General features: G+C 47.6%; 1 protein-coding gene across 2 annotated transcripts; it reads left to right on the plus strand.

The window, feature by feature from the left end:
- Positions 1-9373: 9373 nt before the first annotated feature.
- LOC123761598 (lysoplasmalogenase TMEM86B) lies at positions 9374-15239 on the plus strand. Of its 2 annotated transcripts, none has more exons than XM_045747619.2 (4): positions 9374-9532; positions 12253-12509; positions 13078-13313; positions 13717-15239. In XM_045747619.2, the coding sequence occupies exons 2-4, from the start codon at positions 12261-12263 to the stop codon at positions 14096-14098; spliced, it is 867 nt and encodes a 288-aa protein (XP_045603575.1). In that variant the 5' UTR covers positions 9374-9532; positions 12253-12260; the 3' UTR covers positions 14099-15239. The 2 variants fall into 2 exon arrangements, with proteins under 2 accessions (XP_045603575.1, XP_045603576.1); XM_045747620.2 differs by having other exon boundaries at positions 9400-9542.
- The last annotated feature ends 2734 nt before the right edge of the window (positions 15240-17973 follow it).

Below are 17973 nucleotides of genomic sequence, written 5' to 3' on the forward strand. Positions count from 1 at the left end.
AAGACAGAGGAGGACAGCTTGAGGCTTCAAGAAGACCTGGACAAGCTGCAGGAATGGTCGAACAAATGGATGTTAGAGTTTAACCCAAGCAAATGTAATGTAATGAAGATAGGAGTAGGAAGCAGGAGACCAGATACAAGGTATCACTTGGGAGATGAAATACTTCAAGAGTCAGAGAGAGAGAAAGACCTGGGGGTTGATATCACGCCAGACCTGTCCCCTGAAGCTCATATCAAGAGGATAACATCAGCAGCATATGCCAGGTTGGCTAACATAAGAACGGCCTTTAGAAACTTGTGTAAGGAATCTTTCAGAACATTATATACCACATATGTCAGACCAATCCTGGAGTATGCGGCTCCAGCATGGAGTCCATATCTAGTCAAGCATAAGAGTAAACTGGAAAAGGTTCAAAGGTTTGCCACCAGACTAGTACCCGAGCTGAGAGGTATGAGCTACGAGGAGAGACTACGGGAATTGAACCTCACTTCGTTGGAAGACAGAAGAGTTAGGGAGGACATGATCACCACATTCAAGATTCTCAAGGGAATCGACAGGGTTGATAAAGATAGGCTATTTAACACAAGGGGCACACGCACTAAGGGACACAGGTGGAAACTGAGTGCCCAAATGAGCCACAGAGATATTAGAAAGAACTTTTTTAGTGTCAGAGTGGTTGACAAATGGAATGCATTAGGAAGCAATGTGGTGGAGGCAGACTCCATACACAGTTTCAAGTGTAGATATGATAGAGCCCAATAGGCTCAGGAACCTGTACACCTGTTGATTGACGGTTGAGAGGTGGGACCAAAGAGCCAGAGCTCAACCCCGCAAGCACAACTAGGTGAGTACAACTAGGTGAGTACTCACAACAAACAAAAACACCGCACAAAAACACATTAGCGGGAGGATGAGAGCTATGAAGACAATCCTGGGCGACCAATAACAAGGAAATGAGGTGGTCAGTTGGCACTCTCTGGCGCTACCTCACTCTCTCTTTTTCCTCCCTGCTTCTGGTGCCTGGGGCGAGGCAGCGGCACTGTGCCACTCCCCTCATCTGGTGCCTGGGGCGAGGCAGCGGCACTGTGCCACTCCCCTCATCTGGTGCCTGGGGCGAGGCAGCGGCACTGTGCCACTCCCCTCATCTGGTGCCTGGGGCGAGGCAGCGGCACTGTGCCACTCCCCTCATCTGGTGTGAGGGGCGAGGCAGCGGCACTGTGCCACTCCCCTCATCTGGTGTGAGGGGCGAGGCACTCACTGGCCGCTGTTATTGCAGTTTGTAGTCCCTGCTTAATTGCTTTTCGGGGCCAGTGGTGTTATTGGGTGCTTCTTCACTCCTTGCTTTTGTTGGATTTCATTCGTAACTTCTGCTGCTTTTGTTGTCCGTCCAAGTGGTTGGGCACCATTCCTTCCCACCGTCCCATCCCAAATCCTAATCCTTACCCCTTCCAAGTGCTATATAGTCATCATGGGCGCTCTCTCCTGATAGTTCCCTTCCCTTCCAGCATTTGTTGTGCTAGGGTTGTATAGGAGCCTCCAGTGGTTAGTTGACTCGTGTGCATCCTTCACCGTTGTGGCTGTGCAACATTACTGCTCAATACGTGTTGCACAGATGTTATTATTAGATAAATTCGCGGGTTGGTTATATACGCGTTTAAGATATACATGATGATGGAGGGTACTGGACGGTACCTGGAGGGTACTGGACGGTACCTGGAGGGTACTGGACGGTACCTGGAGGGTACTAGACGGTACCTGGTCGTGGTAGTATCACGCTTAATTGGCTCCGACACGTCAGTACCTCAGGCACGACGGTACCTGACTGAGGTACCGGGGTTGGTGTGTAGGATGCTTCTTCACGCTCCTTCTTCGGTCCCTCTCCCTCCCACTCCCTCTCTCTCCCTCTCTCTCCCTCTCTCTCCCTCTCTCTCCCTCTCAATTACTCTCTCTCCCTCTCTCTCCCTCTCAATCACTCTCCCTACCTCTTCCTCACTCTCCCTCCCTCTCCCTCTCTCTCCCTCGCTCTCCCTCCTTCTCCCTACGCTCAGTGACTCACCAAAGTCCCCTAGTGAACACTGGCAGGCGGCCACCTTAGACTACCGTGATGGCACCCCGCTGGGACCACCCGCCCCAGGGAACCGAGCCTCCCTGCTCAGGAGCTGAGAAGGAAGGGGAAGGAAGAGGTGCTGCGAGTAAAGATGTGCTGAGGTTGTACCATGACGGAAATACAGGGAGAGAAGGAAAGGGAGGACTCTGAGAGACAGAGGAGGCGGGCTGATGGAAATAGTAGCCGAGAGAGGGAGAGAGTGTGGGGTGGGAGCAGAGTGTGGGGTGGGAGCAGAGAGTGTGGGGTGGGAGCAGAGAGTGTGGGGTGGGAGCAGAGAGTGTGTGGTGGGAGCAGAGAATGTGGGGTGGGAGCAGAGAGTGTGGGGTGGGAGCAGAGAGTGTGGGGTGGGAGCAGAGAGTGTGGGGTGGGAGCAGAGAGTGTGGGGTGGGAGCAGAGTGTGGGGTGGGAGCAGTGTGTGTGGGGTGGGAGCAGAGTGTGGGGTGGGAGCAGAGAGTGTGGGGTGGGAGCAGGGAGTGTGGGGTGGGAGCAGAGTGTGGGGTGGGAGCAGTGTGTGTGGGGTGGGAGCAGAGTGTGGGGTGGGAGCAGAGAGTGTGGGGTGGGAGCAGAGAGTGTGGGGTGGGAGCTGAGAGTGTGGGGTGGGAGCAGAGTGTGGGGTGGGAGCAGTGTGTGTGGGGTGGGAGCAGAGTGTGGGGTGGGAGCAGAGAGTGTGGTGTGGGAGCAGAGAGTGTGGGGTGGGAGCAGAGAGTGTGGGGTGGGAGCAGGGAGTGTGGGAACAAGAACTAAGCTACAGCTCAATCGGAGTTTAATTAATTGAAATCAATACAAGTTCAGTTCCAATAATATATTAACCCCCAGCAAGAGGATACTACACAAGTATCAGCATAAATATTATCACTGTGTGTTGGGGATATTGAAAGTGTTGCACGGTTTCCAATCCCAAGTGGCGGCTCATCCTGCAGGCATTACAGTACTTCTGAACCTCTCCATTCTTTGAGAATTTGTCGTAAATCACAAGAGTCCGGGCAGACACACGCAGACCACCACCCCCGCCGAGCCTGTGGCAGGGTTTAGAAGCCAGTGAACACGAGGAGAGCGAGGGAGGGGGGGGAGGGGGCCGGATGCTCCAAGTGACCTAAGAAGCGGAACTATCGCCAGCATACACTCCTTGTGACCCAACACTGGGTCCCCCCTCCCCCCCGGCCTGCCACCCTTGGGGCCCTGTGAGGGACTTGCCAACCCGAACCCTTACCCAATTCGTAAAGGTGTTGAACAACCTTACCTCAGTGAGAGCACCTTGAAGGAGCAGTCTTCAGGGGTCATAGACGGGGGCATAAGGAGCTATACCTCACTCTCCCGTAGATACTGTTAGGTAAATACTTTTAGGTAGGAAGGTTGGTAAGTACGACCACCATCAGTACCACCACAACAGTTTGCTAAGCCATTACCTTGTCTTATCTGTAATTAAAACAGTAAATCCCATCTTCCTCTCCATGGCCTAATGGGATTAATTTATTTAAACTGCAAAATCCCTTAATTATAACGAGGATTTTTGTGAGGATTAATTTAGTCAGGTAGTTAAAGCCTGGTTGTGACTGGTGTAGTTCATGACGACCAGACCCTGACGTGTGATGTCACCATGTTTGGTCTGATGGTTCACTATCTTGGCACGATAATAAGGAAACTTTCAGTATTAACACCACGCAATAGTTCGGTCGATAGAGCTTCGGTCTCAGACACCTCGAGTCCAGAGTTTGAGTCTCCAAGAGCCCTGGTGACTTGAGTCTTGGGAAGATTTCTTACGTTTGATGTTACAGAGTTATCTCTGTTACAGCTTTGTTATCTTAGTCTTGTTATATCTTGTAAGTAATTGTTATCTTAGCCTTGTTATACTTTGTAATTGTTTGATTTATATCTATCTCACCTTCCCTACTTCCCCCACTGTCCTCTCTCCATATATATATATATATATATATATATATATATATATATATATATATATATATATATATATATATATATATTATAGGGGTACCACCTCTGGTGCAAGTGTAGGGACCCATAGCCTCGGAGAAGAAAATAAAGAGTACTCAGAGAAGACCTTGTGGATCCTCACTGAACACTTTGATATTTTCTTCTCCTACCACCCCTATTCTTTTGATGTGTGTGTATATTTATCTAACTTTATTTAAAAATGTCATTACACAAAAAAAGTTTCAATATTGATTACATGCAGGGTACAAGGCTGCTTGTCACAAGTTGTATAGCTTCTCCAGCTCCTCAGATAGCAGGCGATGCATGCAGTGAGCATTTCCTTCCTGGATTGCCACACTAAGGCGCTGAAAGAGAAAACTGGCAGCTCTAGGGTCTCTAGTTGTTTCAATTAGCTTAGACTCCAACTCCTTCAAAAAGCTAGCAGCACTTTTACCTCAGGCACCAAGTGTCTCTGAGGCAATGGGGACAAAATTGTAGTGGTGCTCAAGGTCTCTGTATTTACGTGACTTGGCCGCTTCCCGGTGATTGGCAGCTCCTCCTGCGTGTGTAGCACTGTAGTTAACATAAGTATTGGCTAAAGTTGAAACGTAAGTGTAGTCACTAGAACGACAAGTGTAGTCTCTAAACGACACTAGAAAGAAGAAGGGAGAGGGGGGGACATGATAGGAACGTATAAAATACTCTGGGGGGGATTGACAGAGTGAACATAGACGAAATGTTCACACGGAATAGTAACAGAATGAGGGGACATGGGTGGAAACTAGAAACTCAGATGAGTCACAGAGATGTTAGGAAGTTTTCTTTTAGCGTGAGGGTAGTGGAAAAATGTAATGCACTTGGGGAACAGGTTGTGGAAGCAAACTCTATTCATAATTTTAAAATTAGGTATGATAGGGAAATGGGACAGGAGTCATTGCTGTAAACCGATGGCTGGAAAGGCGGGATCCAAGAGCCAATGCTCGATCCTGCAAGCACAAATAGGTGAGTACAAATAGGTGAGTACACACACACACTAGTTCTCTACTATAGTTCTCTACTAAATATAGTTCTAGTTGATAGTTATATAGATAGTTATATAGTTCTAGTTGATAGTTCTGTACTATATATAATTTTTTAATAAAGTCACGTGATGCGAGGTAATCCCTGACAAACTTTATCTTTGAGATTACATGACAGGAAAAAATCAAAATAGAGATGTAGGAAGAGCAGTAATCTCTCAAATGGAATTGATGATGTGAAGATTTAAGAAGGATAATATTTAGAAATCTCTGCAGCATTGTTTGCTAATATAATTGGTAAATATTATAATGATAATTGGTAAAGTTTTGTAATATTCAAAAATTTCAGAATTTTTTGAAGTTTTGTAATATTCTAAATTTTATTTAAAAGAATATTCTTTATAACAGATTTGTTGTAAAGTATAAGAAAGAAACGTTATGACAAAGATCATTGAATTCATTTGGTTTTGTTTGATGCAAAATAATTATCTCTATGGTAAAGCCTAATGGAACGTATCACTTTGAGGTCAAATGAATTAATGTTTTAGTGTTGTTTATCTCTTAATGGCTCCTTGTTCGTTGACTTGTTCTGGTGAGCTCCTCCCCCTCCTCCTCTCTATCTTCCTAACTACCCAATTTTGAAAACTAGTAAACAAATAGTAAATATAACAGAGAAAACTTCTGGGGGTCAGTTTGAAAAAAGCGCGTGTCGGCAGCCATGTTGGTGTTGGCAGCCATGTTGGTGTTGGCAGTCCATGTTGGTGTTGTCATGAGGAGTGTTGGGAGCCATGTTGGTGTTGTCATGAGGAGTGTTGTCAGCCATGTTGGTGTTGTCAGCCATGTTGGTGTTGTCATGAGGAGTGTTGTCAGCCATGTTGGTGTTGGCAGCTGGCCAGCACAGTGAGTCATGCCGGGAGCCACTAACTACTTCCCTGAAGCAAGGCCTACTGGGAACTGTGGTGGTGCCACCACTCACACCTCACTGTGGTGCACCTCCCCACACTCTCACACCCCACTGTGGTGCACCTCCCCACGCTCTCACACCCCATTGTGGTGCACCTCCCCACACTCTCACACCCCACTGTGGTGCACCTCCCCACACTCTCACACCCCATTGTGGTGCACCTCCGACGCTCTCATATATTACTGTACCATATTTTTACTGTACCCCTTAAGCTACCACATGTACAATAACCAGGCACCAAAATTCCTTAATAATTTTGCATAATTTTAGCAATTTTTAAACACACACACACACACACACACACACACACACACACACACACACACACACACACACACACACACACACAGTAAAGACAACAAACTGTGTGCATGAAACAACAAATGAGTGAAACATTACCACCCAGACAACATACAACACTGTGTCCCAGCAAGCTCTCCGATGTACAATAACCAGATTGATCTTAACTCATGTACAATAATGGGTCAACACTGTAGCGCTTATTAATGACCACGTAAGGAAGACAATAATATTTACACTTGATGAACGGGCAATTTGAGGAAAAATATGAACAAACATTAAAAAAATATCAAACGAAAAGTTTTTTTTCAAAAATACAACACAATACTTTGAAGAACTTCCAGACGATCAGTCACAATAACGGGGCTAAAGATATCAAGTCGATTGTGGACTTAATAATGGTCCAGGACGTGATAACCAGTCGACAATGGACCTGATAATGGTGGAGGGAACCGTGGTGGTTGGGTCATCATAATTTCATCAAGTTGTTGTGGATGACGTTATTCAGTATGAGTGAGGCCACATGACTCACCTTTACTCATGTGTGTGTTCTCTTGGATGTATTTTGCCTCCCCCCCCTCCCCCAGTCTTTGACAGAGGCAGCAGTGGTAGGAGAGAGAGAGAAAGAGGGAGGGAGGGAAGGTGAGAGAGACAAGAGAAAGGGAGAGCCGTATGTGAGTACATTTAATTAAAACATAGGAAGAAACATAGAAAAGAGACTGTGATAAAGACATGTACACAACCATATGTTTGGATCAGATGGGTACTAGCTCTCTCTCTGTCTGTCTCTCTCTCTCTCTCTCTCTCTCTCTCTCTCTCTCTCTCTCTCTCTCTCTCTCTCTCTCTCTCTCTCTCTCTCTCTCTCTCTCTCTCTGTTTGTCTCTCTTTCTCTCTCTTTCTCTCTCTCTCTCTCTCTCTCTCTCTCTCTCTCTCTCTCTCTCTCTCTCTCTCTCTCTCTCTCTCTCTCTCTCTCTCTCTCTCTCTCTTTCCTGAAAATCATCCTTTTTACTGGATGATAAATATTAAACCATAATCGCCATAATGACATCAGTGGTACATAAAGTTCCTTACTCACTGGGGAGACGCACGACCAGCGACCTTCTGCAAACACCAGCGAGGCACTCTCCTGCCCCCAGTCGACCATTAAGAGTAAGCGGATGAGTCATGGGTGAGGGAGGGGGAGAGTGGGAGAGGGAGGGGGAGAGGGAGAGTGGGAGGGGGAGAGTGGGAGAGGGAGGGGGAGAGGGAGGGGGAGAGGGAGAGTGGGAGAGGGAGAGAGAGAGTGGGAGAGGGAGAGTGGGAGAGGGAGAGGGAGAGATGAAGTAGTGGGGAGGAAGGAAGGGGGAAGGGGGGGGGGGGTTAAAAAAGGGAAAGAGTACGACGAGGAGAAAGGGAGGAGAGAAAGAAATAAGAAGGGATAGACAATATGGAAGTTGTGTGTGTGTGAAGGTGAGTAAAGATACATGGGGAGAGGAGAGAAAGGAACAGAGATAGAATGGGTGGGAAGGGAAGGGGGGGGGGGGAGACGGAAGAGGGGGGCATATGTTAATTCTGGAGACAGGCAGATATACACGTCGACAGTTATGGGTATAAATATATATTCCTTTACACCTGACTAATAAAGCAGCTAAACATAACTAATAAAGCAGGTAAACAGGACTAATAATGCAGGTAAACAACACTAATAAAGCAGGTAAACAGGCAAATAAAGCAGGTAAACAGAACTAATAAAACAGGTAAACAGGACTAATAAAGCGGGTAAACAGGACTAATAAAGCAGGTAAACAGGACTAATAAAGCGGGTAAACAGGACTAATAAAGCAGGTAAACAATAATAAAGCAGGTAAACAGGATTAATAAAGCAGGTAAACACAGGAAGCTTGGTTCACAGAAGAGTCGCTGAGTGTGTCCTAAACAATGACCCGTCCTCCTCCTTCTCCTCCTCAGTGACTGCTTAACCACCCTACGGTAGGCTTTAATGGTTCCACAATGCGGAGGTGATAACATTGGAGGAGGGTGTTATCTCTAGTTCAGGTGATAGTGTGTTCAAGATAACATTCCGGGAGACTATAGCACCTGTACTCACCTGAGGCAAGACAGGGACAGTGGTGGGGGTCAGTGATGGGGACAGTGGTGTGGTCGGTGGTGGGGTCAGTGATGGGGTCAGTGGTTGGGTTCGTGATGTGGTCGGTGGTGGGGTCAGTGATGGGGTCAGTGGTGGGGTCAGTGATGGGGTCAGTGGTGGGGTCAGTGGTGGGGTCAGTGGTGGGGTCGGTGCTGGGGTCGATGGTGGGGTCGGTGCTGGGGTCAGTGTTGGGGTCGATGGTGGGGTCGGTGCTGGGGTCGATGGTGGGGTCGATGGTGGGGTCAGTGGTGTGGTCGGTGGTGGGGTCAGTGATGGGGTCAGTGATGGGGTCGATGCTGGGGTCAGTGATGGTGTCAGTGGTGGGGTCAGTGGTGGGGTCGGTGCTGGGGTCGATGGTGGGGTCGGTGGTGGGGTCGGTGCTGGGGTCAGTGTTGGGGTCGATGGTGGGGTCGGTGCTGGGGTCGGTGCTGGGGTCGATGGTGGGGTCGGTGGTGGGGTCGATGGTGGGGTCGGTGGTGGGGTCGGTGGTGGGGTCGGTGGTGGGGTCGGTGGTGGGGTCGGTGGTGGGGTCGGTGGTGGGGTCGGTGGTGGGGTCGATGGTGGGGTCGGTGGTGGGGTCGGTGATGGGGTCGATGGTGGGGTCAGTGATGGGGTCGATGGTGGGGTCGGTGGTGGGGTCGATGGTGGGGTCAGGGTTCGAGAGAGGCAGTGAATGGCCACGTTAATTTCCGGTGACATGTCAACATTCCCTATAGGTAAAATTCACTTTAAAAACATATTTATATCCTCTTTCCTGCTGTTGATGTCAGTTGATGTTGTGGTTGTTCCTTTATGTGCGTGTTACGCTTGTTGTACTGTGAGGTTATCAACAGGTAGATGATTGACTTATCTATACACGAATGTGACACTCTTGTTGTACGATGGGAGGAGGAGGAGGAGTGATTTGGCACTGTTGGTGGTTGTTGGGGTGGAGGCTTGTGGTGGGAGAGCATCCAAGGTGGAGATAAGACACTATCTCAGTACTGTATCAGGAGGCGGCCTGCTCCAGTACACTGCCACACCTCCCACCTGCCTCACCTTCACCTGCTGCTGCTGCTCTGGACCTCATCTCCTGCCTCACCTCAGTACCCAACAGTGATCTTTGTCGTCTCACCTTTGTCTGTTTACGTTAAGACAGACTCTCTGTCTCCAGTGTCGTTAGGACATCTGTGTACCATCAGGGTCTATGTGTACCATTATGTCATCCTGTGTACCATCAGAGTCTATGTGTACCATTATATCATCTGTGTACCATCAGAGTCTATGTGTACCATTATGTCATCTGTGTACCGTCAGGGGCTATGTGTACCATTATGTCATCTGTGTACCATCAGGGTCTATGTGTACCATTATGTCATCTGTGAACCATCAGAGTCTATGTGTACCATTATATCATCTGTGTACCATCAGAGTCTATGTGTACCATTATGTCATCTGTGTACCGTCAGGGTCTATGTGTACCATTATGTCATCTGTGTACCGTCAGAGTCTATGTGTACCATTATGTCATCTGTGTACCATCAGGGTCTATGTGTACCATTATGTCATCTGTGAACCATCAGAGTCTATGTGTACCATTATATCATCTGTGTACCATCAGAGTCTATGTGTACCATTATGTCATCTGTGTACCGTCAGGGTCTATGTGTACCATTATGTCATCTGTGTACCATCAGAGTCTATGTGTACCATTATGTCATCTGTGTACCATCAGGGTCTATGTGTACCATTATGTCATCTGTGTACCATCAGAGTCTATGTGTACCATTATGTCATCTGTGTACCATCAGAGTCTATGTGTACCATTATGTCATCTGTGTACCATCAGGGTCTATGTGTACCATTATGTCATCTGTGTACCATCAGAGTCTATGTGTACCATTATGTCATCTGTGTACCATTATGTCATCTGTGTACCATCAGGGTCTATGTGTACCATTATGTCATCTGTGTAACGTCAGGGCCTATGTGTACCATTATGTTATCTGTGTACCGTCAGACATGTGTGTACCACGAAGATATCTATATACCGTGAGGGGCATCCATGTATTATCAGAGCTAGTGTATACAATCAGCTTGGAACCATGTCCAACACACCCACTTACACACAGTACAGATAGGGAACCATGCCCAACACACCCGCTTACACACAGTACAGATAGTGAACCATGCCCAACACACCCACTTACACACAGTACAGATAGTGAACCATGCCCAACACACCCACTTACACACAGTACAGATAGTGAACCATGCCCAACACACCCACTTACACACAGTACAGATAGTGAACCATGCCCAACACACCCACTTACACACAGTCTGTTGATAGGTTTGGCGTGATATCAACCCCGAAGTCTTTTTCAGATAGTGAAGAATTTTTCAAGTACAGATAGTGAACCATGCCCAACACACCCACTTACACACAGTCTGTTGATAGGTCTGGCGTGATATCAACCCCCAAGTCTTTTTCCTTCTCTGACTCCTGAAGAATTTCCTCTCCCAGATGATACCTTGTATCTGGCCTCCTGCTCCCTACACCTATCTTCATTACATTACATTTGGTTGGGTTAAACTCTAACAACCATTTGTTCGACCATTCCCTCAAGACCTAGACAAGCTGAAGGAATGGTCGAACAGATGGTTGTTAGAGTTTAACCCAACCAAATGTAATGTAATGAAGATAGGTGTAGGGAGCAGGAGGCCAGATACAAGGTATCATCTGGGAGAGGAAATTCTTCAGGAGTCAGAGAAGGAAAAAGACTTGGGGGTTGATATCACGCCAGACCTGTCTCCTGCAGCACATATCAAGCGGATAACATCAGCGGCATATGCCAGGCTGGCCAACATACGAACGGCATTCAGAAACTTGTGTAAAGAATCATTCAGAACTTTGTATACCACATATGTCAGGCCAATCCTGGAGTATGCAGCCCCAGCATGGAGTCCATATCTAGTCAAGGATAAGACTAAACTGGAAAAGGTTCAAAGGTTTGCCACCAGACTAGTACCCGAGCTGAGAGGTATGAGCTACGAGGAGAGACTACGGGAATTAAACCTCACTTCGCTGGAAGACAGAAGAGTTAGGGGGGACATGATCACCACATTCAAGATTCTGAAGGGGATTGATAGGGTAGATAAAGACAGTCTATTTAACACAAGGGGAACACGCACAAGGGGACACAGGTGGAAACTGAGTGCCCAAATGAGCCACAGAGATATTAGAAAGAACTTTTTTAGTGTCAGAGTGGTTGACAAATGGAATGCATTAGGAAGTGATGTGGTGGAGGCTGACTCCATACACAGTTTCAAGTGTAGATATGACAGAGCCCGATAGGCTCAGGAATCTGTACACCTGTTGATTGACGGTTGAGAGGCGGGACCAAAGAGCCAGAGCTCAACCCCCGCAAACACAACTAGGTGAGTACAACTAGGTGAGTACAGTACAGATAGTGAGCCATGCCCAACACACCCACTTACACACAGTACAGATAGGGAACCATGCCCAACACACCCACTTACACACAGTACAGATAGGGAACCATGCCCAACACACCCACTTACACACAGTACAGATAGTGAACCATGCCCAACACACCCACTTACACACAGTACAGATAGGGAACCATGCCCAACACACCCACTTACACACAGTACAGATAGGGAACCATGCCCAACACACCCACTTACACACAGTACAGATAGGGAACCACTTGATGCTTCTCACACTCTAATAAACTGCATATAAAGTTAGTCAATGAAAAGATGAGACAATAAACGCCGGGACCATTTCTACCTCCGCCAGAGCCCAACATGTCGAAGAAAGGTAAAGTCACCAGAAGTGGGCCCCCTTTCCACTACCTGCTGCCCTTCCTGGCGTCCGTGGCGGCGTGCATGGTGGTGTACGTGCCCATGGAGGAGCCGTCCGTGGCGGGGCTGGTGCTCAAGTGCCTGCCAATAGTGTGCTTGATGGGGTTCCTCGCAGTGGTAGAGAAGGTAGAGGGGGAGGCGGCCATCAACTTGTTGGCCCTCTTCTTCTCCGTGCTGGGCGACGCTTGTCTGGTGAGTACAGACCTATGTGCTCCCGCCCCAACACTTGCCCGGGTAACACCTGGTGCTTCATGTCCTCCTTCCTGCTGACCAACACAACGCTTTGTGGTCAAGACTCCAAGTTGTTGTCATCAACTTACAGCCTTTATGGTGAATTTTTGTGTTTGTGGTAAATTTCCAGTCATTATGGTGAATATATCCAGTCTTTGTGGTGAATAGGGAGCCGGTCGGCCGAGCGGACAGCACGCGGGACTTGTGATCCTGTGGTCCTGGGTTCGATCCCAGGCGCCGGCGAGAAACAATGGGCAGAGTTTCTTTCACCCTATGCCCCTGTTACCTAGCAGTAAAATAGGTACCTGGGTGTTAGTCAGCTGTCACGGGCTGCTTCCTGGGGGTGGAGGCCTGGTCGAGGACCGGGCCGCGGGGACACTAAAAAGCCCCGAAATCATCTCAAGATAACCTCAAGAATATCCAGTCACTGTGGTGAATATTTAGTCTTTGTGGTAAATATTGTCTTCTTGAAGGCGTTTCCGGTCTTTTGGTAAGTGAAGATCAACAAAACTTTCCCTGCCTCCTGCAGGTATGGATGGAGGAGCTGCTGGTGTACGGAGTGGCCATGTTTGGGGTGGCCCAGGTGGCGTACGTGTTCGCCATGGGGTTCGAACGGGTGAGCTGGGTGTCTGGGGTTGGGATCCACGTGTCCCTGCTGCTGGTGGTGACGTCGCTGCTCTCAGGCATCCCCAGCCCTGCTCTCAAGGTCGTGGTCACCCTCTACTCCCTGCTCCTCACCACCATGATCTGGCGAGCCTTTGACCGGTGAGCACTCTCAGTCCCGGCTGTGGTGGTGGTGAGGCTAATTCCCTCGTGGTAAGTGAAGTTAATTCCCTCAGGTATCGTGGAAAGTGAGGCTAATTCCCTCAGGTATCGTGGTAAGTGAGGCTAATTCCCTCAGGTATCGTGGTAAGCGAGACTAATTCTCACAGGTATCCCAGCCCCTTAGTCTATCCTCATCTGTGACTATGTTGTGTTCCTTCCAGAAGTTCTATGATGTTCACGAGGATATTGAACAGCTGTCAGAAGGCTTGAACCCCAGAATTAGAGTTACATCTCTTGCCTTCACCCCAGGCGACTGTTATAGCTTTCATGCTGTTTGTCTTACGATAATTGTATTGAAATTAATAATATCTAGCTAGTAATGTGTGTGTGGTGGGTCCTGCAGAGCCCGGCTGCGGAGGGACCTGCCTGTAGAGCGACGGATGTGTTCCCTGGCGGGCGCTGTCGTCTTCTGCATGTCTGATGTGGCCATCGTGGTGGCGCAGCTGGGGCGTCTCCTGCCCCCAGCTCTAGCTCTGGGCCTCATCCTCGCCACCTACTACGCTGCCCAGCTCCTCCTCACGCTGGGAGCCGCTGAGAATTTCTGGGCCGGCAGTGTCTCCGTCAAGGCCAGTGGGTCCTCGGCCAAGGCTGTGAGGACCACTGGCAACACTGATAGACCAACCGTCAAGGCCGGGAGAGCTTCAGTCAAGACTGGCAAGTCTTCTGCCAAAGTTGCCAACTCCTCTCTCAGGAATGACAAGGTCGCCTCCAGAAAGGCAAAATAAGTCTCCTGCAGTTGAGGAAAACAGTTGAAGAGCTTTACTTGAAGACTCGAGTCTCTCTTGTGCGAACACACAAATATATTTTGTAATCACAATTTTTGTTACATAGAGTGTTCAGTAGAAGGAAACAAACACACACTGCAGGCGACACGTAGAGGTGTGGACATGGAGCAACATACTGCTAGAGGCCGTCATCAGGAAGAACAACCACACCAACTCACTCGGGTGATCATAACACTATATGACACTACAAACTCGGAAATATAAAAAAGTAATGAAAAACCTGTAAATTCGATGATAAAACGTTACAAAGTAAAACTATCAACTAAAGACTGAACGAACTAATTAACCTAAAGTTATAAGGAGTAAAAACAAAATTATTTATATGCGACTGAAAAATCCACACCTCAGGATTGACTCGAACCCGGGACAGCCAGGAGCAACAATGCAACTGGTGTACACGGTACTTTAACCACTCGACCATCCGTGACCGTTCAAAAGACAATATTAGCCGAGGCTATTTCACCGTCCCGATGTAACAGTGCAAGTATTTTGCACTCTTTCATGTATAATTGTGAGTTGTAATTGTGGGTGTGTGTGTGTGTGTGTGAGTATGTGCGTGTTTTATGAGGAGGGAGATGGTACAAGGGACTTGTTGACTAGCTTCAATCTGCTGACTTGGTAGTACTTAGGTTGGTAAGGGCTAGTTTGGCCTGTCCTAGTCTTTATTAGGGCACGAGGAAGAGTACACAACATCCCCACGTCGGGGGTGACTGGTAGATGCAGTTAGCGACCGCCTTGCACAGAGAGAAGGTAACCAGCCAGTCTTCCCACCCTGACGGGTGACACCTACAGTCACCATCAGGGTGCATCCGTCTGAGTTGAGAAGGTGAGAGTTCAGTTATGCATTGTCTTAAACCAGAAGTGTGTTTCTTAGTGGTGACGAGTTAGTGGAGTCTGAACCATTTAGCCATGTATGGTGTGGGCGTGTATGGAGTGGCTGATCCCCCCTTTTTAATTTGGCCAATATTGTGTTAAATAATAGAATGTCAAAATGTTAAATAGTAAGAACTATGAAAATTGAAATAATTTGAAATAATTTGAAATAATTTGATTCAATAAATGTCTATGTGTAGAATAACAAGCTTGACTTTTGTTCAGTCCTCTTTTTTGAATCAATGTCCCCTCAAGTAAGAGTTAAGCCTAGAAATAACTAGATGGAAAACTTGAGTAGAGATAAAGGGAGGAAACGAGAGTGAGGCGCGGGAGACCAGTGAGGGAGTGAGTGCCGGCAGTGAGGCGCGCGCCATCTAAGCCTTCCCACACTCAGGTTGTGGGGTCCTCGGATATTCTTAAGCAGTGTCCTGTCCATTGCTTAAGGGGAATTAAGATTTAGTTTCAAGGACAGGTGGTGGCAGCTTATATTAGAACATGTAAAGTAAAAATTAACATCAATACATCTTAAATAGAATAACACTCTCCCTACCCCTCAACTCTCCCTCTTCCTACATCACTCTACTCCCTCTCCTTCTCTCCCTTTTGCCTCCCTTCTTCCCGTTCGCTCCCCGTTTTCTATTCCCGCTCGCCTCTACCTCAGTTCCTGCCTCAACCTCCCCCATGTTCTATCCACCTATCCTTCATCCCTCTTTCCTCCTCCCCTCCTTCTACCTTTACTTTGCTTTACTTGACTTTTACTACCCTATTCCCCCCCCCCCCCCGTTACACCGATGGCACTTGGTGGTAATCTTGGGCATAGTTATTTCATCAAATCACTTAATTTAGTGGGGCCACGTGAGCAACACAATTGCGAACAAGCTTGAATGTTGTCGGGACGGTGAAACAGCCTCGGCTAAAATTGTCTTTTGTATGGTCACGGATGGTCGAGTGGTTAAAGTACCATGTACACCAGTTGCATTGTTGCTCCTGGCTGTCCCGGGTTCCAGTCACTTCTGGGGTGTGTAGTTTTCACTTATTTATTATATATATATATATATATATATATATATATATATATATATATATATATATATATATAATATGGCCGTACTTGATAGTAAGAAAGTTACCGTAATCATTAATGTGGACATTATCAGAGATTTACGTAACTTGTCCTCAGCAGTTATCACACAAGAGTTGGGGGGACTGATAGCACTGAGTGGGGGGGGGGGTTACCTGGTTGATTCTTGAGGTTATCTTGAGGTGGGTTGCACCTATCCACGTGTGTACTCACGTATGTGTGTTTCCAGGGTCGAGCTTTAGCTCTATTACCACACCTTTACAGCCGCCGATTGTCTAACGCAAAGGATCTTAAACCCATTTTTATTTCATATAAACGTTTGGAATTATAAATTGTAATTTTGGATTTGTTATTTGTCGGCTCTACAACCTGATCCTTTAGTTAATTACTCATTACTCTTCGCTAGAAGAACATTTCCTCAGGTTTTGTTGCTAATTTGTTTCTTAAGTTTCCATCCATTGCCCCCCCCCCCTTTGTTTCTTTGGAATTCATTGTGAACATCTCTTTTGTGTGTGTGTGTGTGTGTGTGTGTGTGTGTGTGTGTGTGTGTGTGTGTGTGTGTGTGTGTGTGTGTGAGGTTGGTGGTAGTGGTGACGTCATGACCACTACCGGTACAACTAGCCAGGCTCAGGAACCAGCACACAGCTGTTATGACCACAACAACCACTCCCCCCCCCCCCCCGAGTGGTGACCAGGTACAGCCTCCACCACTGCGCCACCACGTGCCCGCTGCTCCCTATAGTTACATAACCTACTTTCTCAACAGGAGGGGGAGGGAAATATCAGGACAAACGTTAAGCCATTACGACTATATAGCACTGGGAAGGGGTCAGGATTTGGGATGGGACGCGGGAAAGGAATGGTGCCCAACCATTTGAACGGTCGGGGACTGAACGCCGACCTGCATGAAGCAAGACCGGATTACAAGAGACTAGAGAACTGTGAGGCCTTACAGTGACCTCCTGACCCGTGGGTGAGACTGTGGTCACCCATCCAGCGCTGGCATCCATCACCATCCACTATCCATAACCATCCAGTTCCATCCATCCCTGTCAACTACTACTACACAGTACATCCACCTGCAACATCCGGGCAGCTGGTGATGGATGAGGCCAGCCGTCGCTGTGTCCAGTATGTCATCCATCTCTGCCTTCTTAAACTTCCATCTCAGAACTTTGGTGAAAAATGGAATACTGAAATTTTCTTTTATTAAAATCTTAAACTTTTCTTGATTCATTTTTGTAGACGTTATCTTTCCGTGAACGGTGGATGGCAGCTGGAGTCACGGTGGATGGCAGCTGGAGTATAAGTAACTACCTAACAGAAAGGAGCCAAAGAGTTACGGTAAGGGGCGAGAAGTCGGACTGGCGAACAGTAACAAGTGGAGTACCACAAGGATCGGTGCTGGGACCAATTCTATTTCTTGTATATGTTAACGACATGTTTACAGGAGTAGAGTCCTACATGTCGATGTTTGCGGATGACGCAAAGTTGATGAGAAGCGTTGTGACAGATGAGGATTGCAGGATCCTCCAAGAGGACCTTAACAGGTTGCAGAGATGGTCAGAGAAATTGCTACTGGAATTCAACACGAGCAAATGTAAAGTTATGGAAATGGGACTAGGAGATAGGAGACCAAAGGGACAGTACACAATGAAGGGGAACAGCCTACCTGTGACGACGCGAGAAAGAGACCTGGGTGTGGACGTAACACCTAATCTATATCCTGAGACACATATAAATAGGATAACAACAGCAGCGTACTCAACACTGGCAAAAGTTAGAACATCATTCAGAAACCTAAGTAAGGAGGCATTTAGGGCGCTTTACACGGCCTACGTGAGGCCAGTTTCAGAGTATG

This window comes from Procambarus clarkii, chromosome 24, assembly GCF_040958095.1.
Source record: "Procambarus clarkii isolate CNS0578487 chromosome 24, FALCON_Pclarkii_2.0, whole genome shotgun sequence".
Lineage (NCBI taxonomy): Eukaryota > Metazoa > Arthropoda > Malacostraca > Decapoda > Cambaridae > Procambarus > Procambarus clarkii.

What these genes read in the sequence shown, in the direction of transcription:
- LOC123761598 (XM_045747619.2), top strand. Translation starts at nt 12,261, where the DNA reads ATGTCGAAGAAAGGTAAAGTCACCAGAAGTGGGCCCCCTTTCCACTAC. An exon ending in TGCTGGGCGACGCTTGTCTG is followed by an intron (nt 12,510 to 13,077) that starts GTGAGTACAGAC and finishes TGCCTCCTGCAG; the next exon opens with GTATGGATGGAGGAGCTGCT. An exon ending in ATCTGGCGAGCCTTTGACCG is followed by an intron (nt 13,314 to 13,716) that starts GTGAGCACTCTC and finishes TGGGTCCTGCAG; the next exon opens with AGCCCGGCTGCGGAGGGACC.